General features: G+C 40.1%; 1 protein-coding gene across 1 annotated transcript in view; it reads left to right on the top strand.

The window, feature by feature from the left end:
* The window catches only part of TESK2 (testis associated actin remodelling kinase 2), a 77232-nt gene that overhangs the window by 36999 nt on the left and 24554 nt on the right, over positions 1 to 15679 (top strand). The window contains exon 4 of the mRNA XM_074152152.1: positions 13890 to 14036. Coding sequence (XP_074008253.1) covers positions 13890 to 14036 — 147 coding nt within the window. The remainder of the gene's footprint in view (positions 1 to 13889; positions 14037 to 15679) is intronic.

The raw sequence follows: 15679 nt of genomic DNA, 5'->3' as shown, positions 1-15679 counted from the left end.
GGGAATGAGTCTTGATATAGAGTAGTGTAAAAAAAAAAAAAAAAAAAACCACAACCCAACAGAATTTACTTTGAAGTAACTTTAAAAGAAGATTAGCGTGCTATGATGACAAAGGATGTCTTTCAGATGATTTTCAGCAGCCAACAGCTGGCATTTTTAAATGCCTCCTGGCTCTAGGATGCTGCAGAAGGACTGCTGTTTAAACTTTGTAAGAACTCGAAGTATGTGTAAAATTCTGCAGATTTAATTGATCCTTATGATCTCTCAGCCAATGAATAGCGTGATCTGTGGATTAATACTGTAATAAGTCTCTACGTGCATGCTTTATTCTATTTGTCCTTAGTTCAGATACTTTTTTTGTAGCATGTTAGAGATACAGCTTCATTTTATATACTTCCCTGGGAATAGGAAGAAGAGAAATTCTTTCAGTGGTGCTGTGCTGGTGCTGGAAGGTGTAATGTGTGGAGGCAACCTGGGCCTTTGCAGGTATAAAACCCAAGTACCAGAAGTGTAAGTTTAATTATTGAAAGTGTGTCAGAGGCATTGGGTCCTCTGTTAAACTATGGTTAGTTTGTACCCTTCCTGGTATGGACTTGAGTATTAGAACTGAATATATTTAATTCCAGGAAGGTATGCTTTGGTGAGAAGAATGGTTATGTGGTATAAAACTAGAGTATCTATTGCTATTATTTGCTTGCCCCTTTTGTAGCTTTCGTTGTAGGACTGGAAGTCCAGCCAGCACACATCTGTGTTATTTCCTCTGTTAATTTGGTTGTTTGGGTTCATTAGCTTTTCCCTTACAGGAGTCATTAAGAGTCAGGTGTTGCATATACTTGCTTCAGGGTCAAGAGAAAACCATTCATCTGGACCCCAGGGATTTGACCTCCAGAGAGGAGTAATGGTAACCTTGTCTGATGCAGCAGGGGTTGTGCTCCCCCTTAATGACTGAGGACAGCAATGGGAAGTTCACTGTAGGACCCGAGGAGAAGAGTAAGGGTGATGGCAGCAGAAGTAGCATTTAAAACAGAGTGGGAAATAACTCAGGTGTTAGGAGGACTAGGCGAGTCTGTAATGTAAAAGGTGAGCAATCATTCCATTTCATTGCAACTGTTTTTTCCAGTACTAAAATAGAATGAATGCATTGCATAAGATGTCTGTTAGGTCTGTTCACTATCTGCACAGTGCTTTGTCTCGTTTCTTGAGAAAAAGCACTTATCTCACCGCAGAAAAATTGTTGCAAGCTAACAGATGCTTTGAAATACCTAGTTAATTCTATCATCCTTTTTTAAAATACATAGAACTGTGGAGTCTTTTTACTTTCAGGAATAGAGTTAAGGTGAACCTACAAGATGCCAAAATCTCTATTACTGTACTCCTGCCTCCTGGCATATGTGAATATCAGCTCAATCTTTTTGGGTTAAAAAAATCCAACCCAACTGAATGTGTACAGAAAGACAAGTCTGTTGCTTGCACTTTCTACTTCATTGCGCGTGAACACCAGGGCTAACTTGGTAAGAACTGAAAGTATCGCCTTTGTTGTCGTGTACAGCAGCTATTTTGCTGAATGGCAACAGACGTAGGTAACAGGGACTGTTCTTAGAGCCGAAAAGTTAGGAAGTTTCTGTTTATATTCCAAGATGAATGTGTTTATACCATGGCAAACCAAGTCTCTAGCAGTATCTTTTTGAAATTTTAAAAATCCTCAATATTTAAAGTGATAAGCCTTGGATTGTGCTTCAGATTTCTTTTATCAAAGTATAATTTTTTGCTTTTGCTTAAATTATTGTGACATTAAAAAGAGATATCTATACATTTTAATATTAGGTACTTGTATGTGTGTATGTATCTGAAATAAGTTATTTTAATAGCCTTGTCCAGCACCACGTGTAGACTTTGTGCTTTTTCTTGTTTTTGTGAGGCTTACAAAATGATTCCTAGTACATCTTGGATCATTTTGAAATGCAGTTATTATTTTTTTTATGAACTGTTTTCAGTGCAGGCACTTTCCTTCATCTCTTGATTGTTCGTGATAGAATTTTAAAAATACTTGTCAACACTTGAGCCATATTTGGCCTTAGTTTTTCAGTCTTCACAGCATATGGACTCTCATTTTCGGTTTTGCTGTAACAGTTCACTTAGGTTCTCCTTAGTTTATAGAAATTGGCTGAATGCACTCTCGGCAAATGTAGATTGACGATTGATGACCGGCTTTACCTCATCCTCTCTCTGTGCTATACAAGGCATCATATTGTTTCATCTCCAAAGTGGTGTCCTTTTTTTCTCATGGATTCATTCTCTTTAGAGGAGTACAGCATGTCTCTCTCCAACCTGAGAGATCCACCTGTGAATGGCTTAATATGCCTGGCGCTTTCCAGCTTGCAGAATTGAAGAGACCCATTCCTGTGCCATCGTTCCTCGTCTAGAAGCAACCATGCCCTGATGCAATATTAACTGGAGAGTGTTAGAATAACCAACTCTATTGGTTTGGGGAGAGGCGTGTCTGCCCTAACTATATCTCTGAAAAGGTGCATGAAAAAGGAAAAAAATGTGTATTATCCTATTTCCAGTAATGATTCATTCTAGATTATCAACTCTAGGAAGACTGAGTGAGGCTTAGAAGGATGTGACCACCGTCATGCTGCTTTATCAGCTAAAGACATCTCATTTTCATTATGAATGAAAATAATGCTGTAGGTACTTGTACTGAGCCTCGATGACTGACTGGTTATTCCAACAGCTGAAGAGTTGCAGACTCTGGTACCCCATCACTGTATCTTGTACGTGAGATTTGAGTTAGGCTGACTAAGATAGAAGTAAACCTGACTCATCTGTATGTACCAGTAGATGCAAAATTAAATCTAAACATGGTACATGTAATACATAAATTAGACTGTTCAAAGTAAGAGTTTGAAAAGCCTGTAGAAAAGGGAGGGTAGTGTTGGTACTTGGAAGATGGCATGCTCTTTAAACCTTATGCTATAACTTTAAGGCATCATGAATTATTTTCTAACACAAAAAAAACTGTGTCTAAGAATGAAGTTATTTCACAGAAGTGAAGACAAAGTACATATTCTTTACTTTGTTTATATTATTTTCCTTGGGAACCAAATATTTTTGTGAATTAGTTAAAAGGAAAAAAGACTTCAGTCCCAAACACAGCTTGATGTGCTGCACATACCAAAAAAGTCCATTTAAAATCACACAAGGGGGCCTGGCTTTCAATGACAGGAGGCAGGAAATTTAGTGTTCTGGCTGAAATTCCATCTCCAGTTCATAGTCCTGCAGCCTGATGTTGTGGCATATGTGGTGTGCTTGACCCTTTAGCTCTTTCTCCAGCAAAAATGATACAGGCCTCCACAGGAGTTTCAGCTAAGTCTGTCTGACTTGTAGCTTTGCAATTTTAAGTGCTTAAATATCAAAGTCAGGTTCTTGGAAAGCATGTAAAGGATCTTATTTAAGTTAGGTGATCTTTCAATTTTATTTTTTTTTTTCCTACATCTGATGGCTATTTACTTTTTCACAAATGAAACCTAATGATCCTCTCAATGCAGTGATCAAAGACTTAGGGTTTCCAGAAAAGCACTAAACAATAGAGGATATTTTTTAAAACTTAATTTTTTGGATTGATTATACCAAGTTAGCCCCACAGAATGCAGGGGCCCCTCTGGCATAGCTTCAGTTTGATAGCAAGTTAAGTGCTGCTGTACCTGGTTGCAACACTTGTTCTGAGGACAGGAGGAAGCTTTAACTACTGAAATTGTGTGTGTTTTCCTGTGGCTGTGTGCCTGATATGACTTGACCAATTCCCCCAAAATGCGTTTTTTTTTAAAGAGAGTGATTTCCTATCATGTACATGTGCAGAATTAGAATAATAAGTAAGAGGTTCAGGTGGGTCCTTGCTTTACAGAAAGGTGGAATCGATTCTCAAAAAGCTTCAGTAAAAAGTTCAGTTGTGGGAAACAGCTGACAAAAATGTTGGCTTGTGGAGGATGCAAGCTGGCCTTACAGTCCTCCTTCTCAGGAGGGAAGCACTGGCAGATCAGTTAAAGGAAAAACCTACTGTGGGCTGGTGGTGGGTTGGTAAATTAAACACGTTGAGGACAACTCTACACAGAAACTCTCTCCTTTTACCAAAAGCAGACAAGCAATGAAAGTTTTGTGTGAGCACTGCATTGTGCTGAAGGCACAGGGAAACTGCTAGATGCATTTGCAGTTTGTGGTTAGGCCAAGGAGAGAAGGGTGGGTTCTCAGAGAGAAGAAAGTTCAGCCATAAAAAGTACCATAATTGGATACACTAAAGAAATGCTCATGTACAGACAGAAGCTAAGACTTTGAAAATGAGTCTAAGGTTAGGTGTACAGTCTGTATTTATGCATGCAGGTACTAGATCAGAAGTGATGACCAACTAGTTATTTCGGTGAGAACTTCTGGATGTGCAAGCTTTTGAATTCTAGTTGTTTTCTTAAATGCCTGTGTATGAGCTTAACAGCTCATGGTTAAATCTCCCCCCTTCTTTCTTTTTTTATTTATTTATTTTTTTTTAGTATCTTGGCTACACAGGCTCTATGTTGGATTTAATTCTTTCTTCCCCTCTTGTAGGAGGATGATTGACTTGTTTCATCGTTTCAGAGCCTGCAATAGTGCACAATGAACCTATTTTATTTATTTTCTAAATATGTTGTGTTCTGAAGAACGTTTGCTAAATATCTTGCTCGTGGTAACCTCTTTGTCCTCCTTTGAATGTCTCAAGGATAGAAAAAAGTAAGATAAGAGGCAGATAAATGTTGAACTGCAAACAGCAAGCTCCATTGTCTTACTCCTTCTCTCCCTCCCCTGCATGTGTGTGGCGCACACATGCAGGTGGGGTTTTTGGGGGGAGGTATTTTTAGTATTAGTGTTTTGACACTCATTGTAAGCCTACTGGACCATTTGCCATTGTCTCAAGTAAAAAAGAAAAACATTCCTGAACTGCAACCCCTACAATGCTTTTATTCTTGCTTTCTGATGTCCTAGAAATATGTCTAGGTTAATAAGAGTGAGAAGATGCAAACTTCTCAACTATTATGGTATGAGGAAGAGAGAGGGGAAGAGAACTGAATACTGCCTCGAGGACTAGATTTTCCTGGTACTTATGTGTATGAAGAGATACAGTCCGAATAGATACTGTGATGCTGGCCCTTTAACTTTTTGTCTGGGATTTTTTCCTTGTATATTTTCCAGTAAATTCAGTTTGTTTGTAGTGCTTTCTCTCCCCCCTTTCCCCTCCCCTTCACTCTGTACCCCAGGAAACATACTCTTGAATTAATAAGTGTTTTGTAGTTTCACTTCCTTATTTAACTTTATTTATCAGCCATCCAAACCATTCAGAAACCGAGTTTGTACAAGAAAATTCTTTTAGTGTTTGCTTTTGCCCACCAATATTAATAGGGCATCTTGGTGCATCCTGTAATTGCCAATAAAGTGTTTGAGCACCCTCAAATGTAAACGGACATTACGGCACAGCTGGAGTGTTGAGGCTTGGAAAAGCACTCTGAAACAGCTCAAAACCAGTATTCCTTGTGCAGAATTTAAACAAAGTTTGTACTGTAAGATGTGTTTGTGTGCTATAACTTTAGTGCTCAGTAGATCCTTGTAGCTGTTTACAGACTTCAAAAAATGAAGGAAACAGGTTATTTTGATGGTTGGAGTCGATGATCTTAAAGGTCCCTTCCAACGTAGACAATTCTATGATTTATCTGGAATCTTGCAGGCACATAATCTGTGGGCTGCTACTGCTGGTATCTTTGTGGGGAAAGTGAGAAAAAATGTTATTTAAGTAAGAGGCTCCTTGTCAGGGGCTACAGCTTGCTTCTAGACAGAACTGAGTGTGTAGTATGTTCAAAATGCTGTCATTATGGATAGAGCCTTCTGCTCTTAACAGAAGTGTTATTGTAGAGATGCTGTTTCTCTTGCCTGTGTCAGCAACAAGGTACTTTCTCTTCTGTGCCTGTGTGCTAATTTATGCCATTGCTAGTTTGCCATATCCCAGATTCTTATCTGCACTGAAACTAGGCTCTACTTAGAATCCAAATGGTTGTGACTTCAGATTATAAATGCAGGTTTTTTTGTTAGGCCTTCTTTGCTTTCTGTTTTTTCTACTAATATAATTACAGGAAAAATGGTTATCAAGGTCAGTTTGTATAGATATACTGGGAGTGTTTTCCGGTTCCAACAAAATAAGCTTATTTCCTGAAGTATTTCAAACCCCTCATACGTATGGGTTGCAATAGTGCCTTGTTGCTGTGGGCCTGCAGTTGAAGCCTTACTTAATCTGTTTCTAGCAGCAGGCAAGCAAGGGAACATTAAATTTTGATTGAATGGAATGACAGGAAAGGGATAAATTCAGCTTGCTGACCATGAGAGCTGTTGGGTGTAGAGAATTAAAGGAAGACGTATCTTGCCACATTCTTTTCCATGCCAGCACTTAAATGTTTGGAATGCAACAAATGGTTTTCATTACAGCTCCTTCCTGAGTTGGTGCATGTTAATTCTTGTTTGCCCTTATAAAATAAGCCATGCCTGTACATGCCTTTTTAGAAGGAGGAGCCAGTGAATCAATCAATGCTGCAGCTTACAGGGAAGAAGAAACAGAGGTGGGTCATGTTGCGTTTCTTGGCTTTTGGTCCCGAGTTGTGATGAGTAACCGTGTTACAGCAATTGCATGAGGAAGACTGCCCTCTCCTCTATGGATAGTTGACACTTTTAAAAGCAAGATTATTTTAATCCTGTAATGGTTAACACTTAAAGAAAATGCATCATTTTCGATTAAAGAACTGAGTTGTTTATATTGGTTGAAAAGCAGAAGAAAAGTTGACTTTAAGTTACAGAATTTTTTTTCCCCGTGCTTTTCAGCAACCGAGGAGCAGGAAAGAAAAGTGGCCTTGAGAGGATGACTTTTGGCTTTTCTTCTGTTCTTTCAATCAGGCTATTTTTCCTAGCCACTTGAGCCCTTCTGGTCTCTCATGAAAATGTTTTGAGTTTTCTTCTGAAATGTGTTTGCCTCACCTGCATGTTCTGATTCTTTCAGCACTTGTGGTTTGCTCCCTGGCAACATTCGTTCACCTGCTGTCCAAAAATATACTCATACAGCCCAAATTAAACAGCCAACTTGTTCTGTTTTAACATTTAATTTATCTTGTTTGATGCAATCAATGTGTTGGGTATCTAATGGAAATGGAAGGTTACTGCTCAGAGGTACTTGGGTGAGGTGGTTTTGTAGATTTTTTTTTTTTTTTAAACTGCTGTACTTTGGGGTTTTTTGTTTGTTTGTTTTTTTACCAAGTGGACGTCTATAAACTAACTTCAAAAAGATTCAGTTTAATCTGGGAGTCAGTCTCAGTGTATCAACTTGTAGAATCTCATGTTGTAGTTTTGAACATCATGATGCTGTCTTTCTTTTCTAGTTCTGCACAGTTGAAACTAATGAAAATGGTTGGGGGAAATGAGGAAATTTCCAGTCCTCCCACTGTAGCTAATTACGCCAGTTGTGGCAGAAGGGTACATTGGCTTGTTGTCTTGCAGCCAGAAGCCTTCAAAGTAGTCACTTAGAGAGTGCTGAGCATGACAGATGACTGTTAAACATACAAGAATGGAAGACTGGATTGTGTCCTCCTTGAAATGAGTGGTTTAAAACTTTTTTTTTTTTTAACTTCTGCAGAAAATTGAGTGAGGGAAAAGATCTCAACTTTCTTTTGTTAGGCACGGGAGTTACCTTCTTACTTCCAGCATTAGAAATTATACAAATATGCAGGTTCTGTCTCTTTTGACATCGCTTCAGTGCATCTCTTGACAATGTCTGAATGTTATTATTTTGCTTTCCAGGTCTCTGTTTAGAGTTCAACTATGTAGTCTGGCTCTTGCTTTGACATCTCTTACTTCTCCACACTGAAGGTGCTACAGCTGCGATTCTAGTTTCTCTGTCCTCCTGCTTCTCTGCCTGCTCTCTTCATTGGGTTTCTCCAGTATATTCATTTGTTGCTGTCTCGGTGTTTGTGTTGCAGTGTTCTGGGTCCCCAGAGCTCTTATTCTTTACTTACCTCATTTGGTCTGTCATCCTGAATGCACTCTTCACACCTGCTTTTCTTAACCACTTAATGCGTTGCCTTTGGCAACATCTGGGCTACCCTATAGGGGTGTCTTGTGGTTATTTGTTGCTTTTTAAATGGCAAGCAGTGAGATTTAAAGCTTAGTAAATAGCAGGCCAACTTTTTTCTGGCTTTCCTCTGCAGTATCTGGTGGCTTATTTATGTTAGACCTACACGCTGAAACAGCATTGGTTTTCAGAGTAGCATTGAAGACTCTTTGCAATTCCCTTCAGTCTTCCCCCTCAGACTTGGCAATACTTGGAGTCTTTGTTTTTGAGCAATAATGATTGGAATCATGTGAATCTAATGCGCCCTTTCTTTAAAAGCTTCTAGTTCTCATATTAGCGTGTTCAAAACTTTAGTTTGAATTTTGAAGGCTAAAATCTGACAGCTGAAGTTAGTTTCTTGAAATGAAGCATGTAATGCTATGTCTAAGTACCATCATATGCTGAATTTCATTCCAGTCCTCATTTCATATACTTGAGTCTGATAATGTAACTGCAAGTGTCTCTTGCAAGGAAGCAGTCCTATTATCCTATTCTTAAATTAAAATAGCATGGTTCCCTATGTTGTGTGGGAAAGGATTATATACTGCTGCTTTTGCATTTCATAGCATTAAGCTATAAGCATTAAGCGCTCTTTGATCCAGAAAGTACCTGTGCTTGGCTGAGCTTCTGGGGAACTTGTTCTTCTGAGAAGCTACTGCTCTCTTTCCTCATAAGGTTTGGGAGAGGTGTAACGAATACAGTTTTGCTGAACTTTTGTTCTGGCAACAGTGGATAGCTCTTACCATGGATAAATTTGTAGGGAAAGAATGTTTTTGTGACCTAAAATGGTCTTTTAAACCAGTGTTCAATTTGCTGGCTTAAGTTGTAGTAAATGCAAAAATAAACAACCTAAAGCAGTTACTTTTAGACTCTGGCAACAGATAAACTGCCTGTTGGTGTCCTGTTACATGACAAAAAGCTAGCAGTAGGAATAATGGGTAGCTCTTTCTCTGCAACCTGATGATAGAGAGTTTGAAAAGGTCTGAACACTGCTCCATTTAGCTGTGAGGTCTTTTTATGAAATGTAGTGTCCTTTGCTTTCATTGTCGTAGACCGATCAGATCTCTGCTCCAATTGCTTGTACACTGACGCAATGGCTGTTGTTGTAGTAGTAGAATAATGCCTTGAGATGATGTGTGTGCTGTAGCCTTACTGTACCACCACTGAAATGTTCCAGGGACAAAATAAAATCCAGTATTCTCTCTGGGAGAGGTGTACTTACTCTCCTGTGGCAAGGATATTCTTACTACACAGAGCTGGTTTGTGTTAGTAAGAGATTGAGAAGTATTTTTCTTTCAGTTGCATTAGCAATTAGGAAATAATGTACATAATTTTGTGTTTGTTCTGAAAAGGCATTGTTGAAAGGCTCTGAAAAAAATAAGCCATCAGGCTGGCTGTTTGCATTATCAGCCTGAGTGACTGGAAGAATTGGATTACTTATGTGACACTGAGGGAGCACTGAACTCTGTGTGGTGCTTGCCTTAGGAACAATTCAGGACTCTGCATGTAAATATCACCTGCTGGCCAGCTAAAAACTGAGATCGACTACAGTCTTAAAGATGTCTATAGGAAAAACTTAGTTCAGTTGTTCACCTGATGATTAACCTGCTGTGCTTCATAGAAGTATACTAGAAATTAGAGTCAAAACCAGAACTTACGTCTCCAATAAATGAGGTCTGAGCACTTGCCAGGTGGCAGTTTTGGATAGGAGACCTGGTGGGTTTTGTATATGTGATAAAGTCAGGTTTGATTCTTGCTCCTGCAGCTCATGCATGCTGTGTCCTCTGTGTGTGTTCGTTTTCACCCAGCCTGTGCTAGAATCCCTGCAGTTAAGATGGATGAATGACCCTGCAAGCCAATTTGGCTGGAAGGGTGCTGGGGGAATAGATATATTAGATGCACTTAACTAATGTGGCACCAATGGATCAAATCAGTAGGCCACTTTATTGAAAAGGAAAGCGTGAGCATGCTCAAAATAGTAGCTAGCTACTGTCACATTTCAATATGTATGTCGATACTCTTATGGGTTGCTTTTTTTATTTATTAGCATTTCTGAAGCAATTACTGTCATGGTATGGCACAGTTTAACCCTAACCAAAATAGAAAGCCAGGTCAGTGATTCTCTTTCCCCCTTGCGTTCTCTCTCTTTCCCCCTTGCGTTCTCTCTCTTTCCCCCTTGCGTTCTCTCTCTTTCCCCCTTGCGTTCTCTCTCTTTCCCCCTTGCGTTCTCTCTCTTTCCCCCTTGCGTTCTCTCTCTTTCCCCCTTGCGTTCTCTCTCTTTCCCCCTTGCGTTCTCTCTCTTTCCCCCTTGCGTTCTCTCTCTTTCCCCCTTGCGTTCTCTCTCTTTCCCCCTTGCGTTCTCTCTCTTTCCCCCTTGCGTTCTCTCTCTTTCCCCCTTGCGTTCTCTCTCTTTCCCCCTTGCGTTCTCTCTCTTTCCCCCTTGCGTTCTCTCTCTTTCCCCCTTGCGTTCTCTCTCTTTCCCCCTTGCGTTCTCTCTCTTTCCCCCTTGCGTTCTCTCTCTTTCCCCCTTGCGTTCTCTCTCTTTCCCCCTTGCGTTCTCTCTCTTTCCCCCTTGCGTTCTCTCTCTTTCCCCCTTGCGTTCTCTCTCTTTCCCCCTTGCGTTCTCTCTCTTTCCCCCTTGCGTTCTCTCTCTTTCCCCCTTGCGTTCTCTCTCTTTCCCCCTTGCGTTCTCTCTCTTTCCCCCTTGCGTTCTCTTTCCAATGAATTCAAGTATGGTAGTGCTATATGGATGGTCTGTTATTGCCCAGTCAGAAAGGCAAAATGGTTTGAGGTAATTGGTAAGTGTAACTTTCTAATGGGGTTATTGAGCTAGGTGCTTTAGCACCTTCTGTTCCGGGTTGCTCCATATTGTTCTGATTTGAACATAGCTGGATGAGAAGTGCTGCCTGCACTGTTCCAAGGAGGCTGAGAATATATAAGAAATTAATGTAGAAATCTTATTCACCATTTTTCCCTTAAGCATGATAGCAACTTGCAATTAAAAAAAAAAAAAAGATAATTATATTGAGCAGTGTTTTGTTTTGTTTTTTTTTTTTCCTTGAGTGCTCTATAAGGTCACCTAGCTCCCCTAGGGGTTCAAATAAAAGCAATGAGAAAGATCAAAGTTGGAAAAGCTCAAAGCATCATTGTTTCCAATGTTAAGTCAGGTTGGCTGCAGCTCTGTCTAGTTGGTCTTGAAAATCTCCAAGGATGGAGATTGCACAGTCTCCTAGTGACCTGTTCCAGAGCTACTCTGCTCTCCTGACACATAAACTCCTACCATAAGAGCCAGGTTGTTTTGGATCTCTGGCTTGCACGAGCAATTTCTAGTTTCTAGTGGAGTCATCTGATCAACTCCCTTCCCCCCCACCCAGCTGCAGTGCCTGGGCTAGAGCAGTCCGAAACATTCGATTTTTATCATTGCTGTGTTAAGTCTTGTTTGCCGTGATTTTGGAGAGGAGCCAGCAGGCATTTTATTTTGCAAAATGATATGCGCTAAGCACAAATTTCAGAGTAATTAAATTATCTTGACTTCAGCACAAAAGAGAATAGTTTGATTGAAAATTATACTACTTAAAAGCAAGACAGTGCATTTTAAAATGTCAGTCAGATTACTCTCTAGAGTTCAAGAGCTTTCCTTGTGAAATTGTAAAATACAATTTTTGTATAATTTTGTAAAATACAAAAAATAACTTTTTGCCTGTTTGGTCTAGAAATAGTCAATGCGAGGAAGCATTCTGTTTCTCTGTACCTTATTTTGAAATACTTTCCTGTATATCATCGCACTCTTTCTCCTGCTGCTAGTCTAATGCCAAAGATATGAAACAGCATCTTGAAGTAGTCAGAAGAACATAAAATTGCTAAATATTGGAGCATTTCCTAGACCCAGGCACATTTTGTGAGATTGCCTCCTTTGATATGAGAAGGTAGCTGATACCTAAAACCTGGCCCAGATTGAAGCTAATTAATCATCTTTGAAGAACACTTGAGTACAAAGTAGTAACTCTTGTACTCACCCTTTGCCTTGATTGTTGCTCAAGGACAAAAGGTGGATGCGCAGCACCGTGACCAGGTTCCTATTTAAAAGGAGAAAAGCAGATGCTGAGGTTGAGGGTGGTTTGTGCCGGCTCTGCCCGTGTGCTGCCTGTGCCCTTCCCGGCTTGTCCGGTAGTCGACAGAGCTGCTGCGACAGAGAGGGGTCACGTCGGGGACCGCCGGTGGGATGAGCTGCTGCTGTGCAGGGGCTGGGATGAGCCCGGTTCCCGGGGATGTGCAGCGCAGCCCGGGGCGGCAGTGGAGCCCCACGCTGCTTCGTGGTGCCCCCTCCCGGTAAGCTCTGCCACAGTTAAAGTTGGTTCGTGCATCATCTGCCCGAACAATTAATTTAGCCTTCTTACACGAGTTTCAAAGATTACTATTTATCTGCTGAAAAAGGTCTTCAGAACTAACTGATGAGCTCAGAAAAGCACAGAGCTTGACTATAAAGAAGATGTTTTTTGTAGACTATCCAGGAGGAGAGCCATGACCCCCGGACTTACTAGTAGTCTGGTTCATGTGTGCCCTTTCCTTGCTATAGCATAGTCTGAGGAGATCAGCTACATCCCCACTGCGTGGTGTGTGATTCATGTGTGCCTTGTGCCCCAGGCTCCAAGACACAAAGAAGCCCAACAAAATACAAGCAATTTAAAAGTTTCTGAAATAACAAGAGTGGCAATTACAATTTTTGTTTTAGCATGATAGTGGTGGCACATGTTTTGTCCAGGTGAATGACACAGGAAAGTGCAAAGTCTTTTGAGACAGTTCTCCAACTCTCTCTGGTGCAGCCTGCGGTATTACATGCTTGGACCGGGCTTGGGAGCAAATTATCCTGTCTGCTTTGCTTGGATTTTCTTGAGAGAAGTCACTGCGCTGCTGCCAGGTTTTCCTTCCAGAGGGAGCTAGTCTTTTTGCTTTACTGCTGGTGAGGGGACTGGGGCTGGGAGCGAAACAAGAAGCCACTCAAACATGGTGTAGCTGCTGCTGTGGTGTAAAGGGTCTATACATAAAGCATAAGCCCAGTATTGCCGTAATGATTATTTGAGAAGCAGTGGAGTTGCCATGTCTTAACCCTGGGTTATATTACCTAGCATCATTTGGGTGCTGCTGTGTTTCACTGCCTCTTGTAGCATTTATCTTAGACTTAATGTAAGTCCTTTCTTGTGAAGGCTACCATTTGATGGAGTTGATGTAGTACTGAACACAGTGGGAATCAGATTGCTGATTAGGACTTGTAGATACAGCAATGAAAAAGTGTAACTTACAGTAACGTCTTGTAATATTTTTCTTTGATGCGGCTTCAGTTTAGGGAATTGATACCTGGAAACTTGATCAGGCTCCATGACCTCCACTTGGATACTTAGCCCTCTCTTTGTTGACTTACTCTGCCTGAGAGCCAGCTCTTCGTCCTTTTTGCCCTTATTTTCCTCACATTGAAATGAAAGGGTGATATTATATTGTGTTTTTGAAGATTCTCTTTAAATACGAATATTGAAATACCATAGAGTTAATGCAGTGGTGAGACTTTTTCAGCCTCTCTTGACCTGCAAACTTTGTGCTTGTCTAGAAGAAAAAGTTTTTAATGTGTAGCTGAGCTGAGGACACTTGCGTAATAATGAATTTTACGTTCCTGACAATATATGACATTAAGTAATTAATTACAACTGTTGCTTTGTCTTTTCAGTACATCAACTGTGGTAACCTGGAACAGCTATTAGACAGCAACCAGCATCTGCCCTGGACAGTGAGGGTGAAACTGGCATATGACATTGCTATGGGAATCAGTTATCTTCACTATAAAGGCATTTTCCACCGAGACCTTACATCTAAGGTACCGTTTATAAAACGAAGGGAACTTTTTAATGAGGTAATATAACTGGGTGTTTGATTCTTTCTCCTCCATCCAGCAGAAAACTTCTATTATATAAGGTGTGATCTAAGACATTTTGAGAAACAAATTGAAATACAGTTTATAGGATTAAAACTTTCCTTAAAACATGTTGATAGTTTAGATGGGAACTGGAGAAATAACTATCCTGAAGGAAAGTCATTCCTTAAATGAGTTCAGATTAAGATTTCTCAGAAAGCAGCTGTAGAGTTTTTTTTAATTCTGAATTATGGTTCAGTAAAGTATTTAAATCCCTGGATAATTAAGCATAACAATCTAGCGTTTGGAATGGGTCAATCATATAAGAACCCAAATTGAGGAGATTATTACAAACACACTTTAAAATCTCCTTGTTGTTTTTGTTTCCCCATATATTTCACAAATTTTCTTCAGTAAGAAGAATGACCTTTCATTACTAATTCAGCGTTAAGCATTGTCCCCAATTCTGGTTTATATTTCTTTCATTTCTAAAGTCAGGAATATCAAAACAGTTTACATAAAATTTTCAAATTTCAGGATTTCCTCCAGAATGATATTTCAGTGGCGGAGTTTTCAATGGACGTAGATTTGTTTGAACTGCTTTGGTGACAACTTGCATGAATTTGGTTGGCTGAAGTAGCCAGCTAATTCAATCTCAGCTAGAAATACTGACATAGGAGGACTAAGCTCTGTGAACAAATCACCGCAGTGTTCACACTGGGTCTTGCCATCCGTTGCAGCCTGTGCTGAGGGCTTTGCTGTCCTGTCTCTCCCGTTGTCTGGAGCTAATGAGCTGGTTTAAGTTCACTGGGGACTTGAAGCATGAAAGTACTACAAAACTGTTTTGGGGAAGACTTGGTAAGGTCACTTCAATCAAAAGCATCTGGAATAACGTTACCCTAGCCTAAAAGCAACTTTTTTTTTTTAAGGATTAGAAATGGCTTTTAAAAATTAAAACACAGCACAGTGTGTTTGCAAATGCAAGTGGCTACTAGTCCTCCATTCAGTTTAAGGTTTTTATAAAACTATCTCAGTGCAGTGTTAAACAGAGGAATGATATGCATTTAACCAAGGGGGGGGAGGGAAATAGTTGAACTGGTAGGTGAAAGAAGTATTTCAGTGAAGTCATAAAATACTTCCTTGGGTGTCCTTTCAAGTGAAGGGTGCTGAATTCTGCAAGGAAGAGTATCAAATTTATGAAAAATGCCCAGACTTGGAGTCACATCACTTTGACATGATACACTTGGAAAGCTCTATTTCAGTTGCCTTGGAGTGTGCAGATAAGAGATGCGTGAAAATAACTGACAAGATGACTTGGTGTTCCCCTTTTCTTCAGTTCAGGATGTATTTTAGTACATTTAAGGATGGGGAAGTGGAGTTACTGTAAGGAACCAAAGTAACTAAGGAGAACTCTGTGCCTGTAGCATTTATTGTTAACACATACTGTGATGGCTAATCGTATGAAAATCCATTTCCTGAGACCTCTGTGAATGCCTTTGTTCAAAGCTTTACATAATTGTATGTCGTTCTCTGGAGCTACCCTACCAGTGCTTCAATGATATCTATTGTTGAATATCAATTGTTTAGAAAACACACCCGCTGGGAGG

The sequence above is a fragment of the Numenius arquata genome, chromosome 8 (genome assembly GCF_964106895.1).
Source record: "Numenius arquata chromosome 8, bNumArq3.hap1.1, whole genome shotgun sequence".
Lineage (NCBI taxonomy): Eukaryota > Metazoa > Chordata > Aves > Charadriiformes > Scolopacidae > Numenius > Numenius arquata.
The sequence above is the reverse complement of the archived record's forward strand: the minus strand, read 5'-3'. Positions and strand labels throughout refer to the sequence as shown.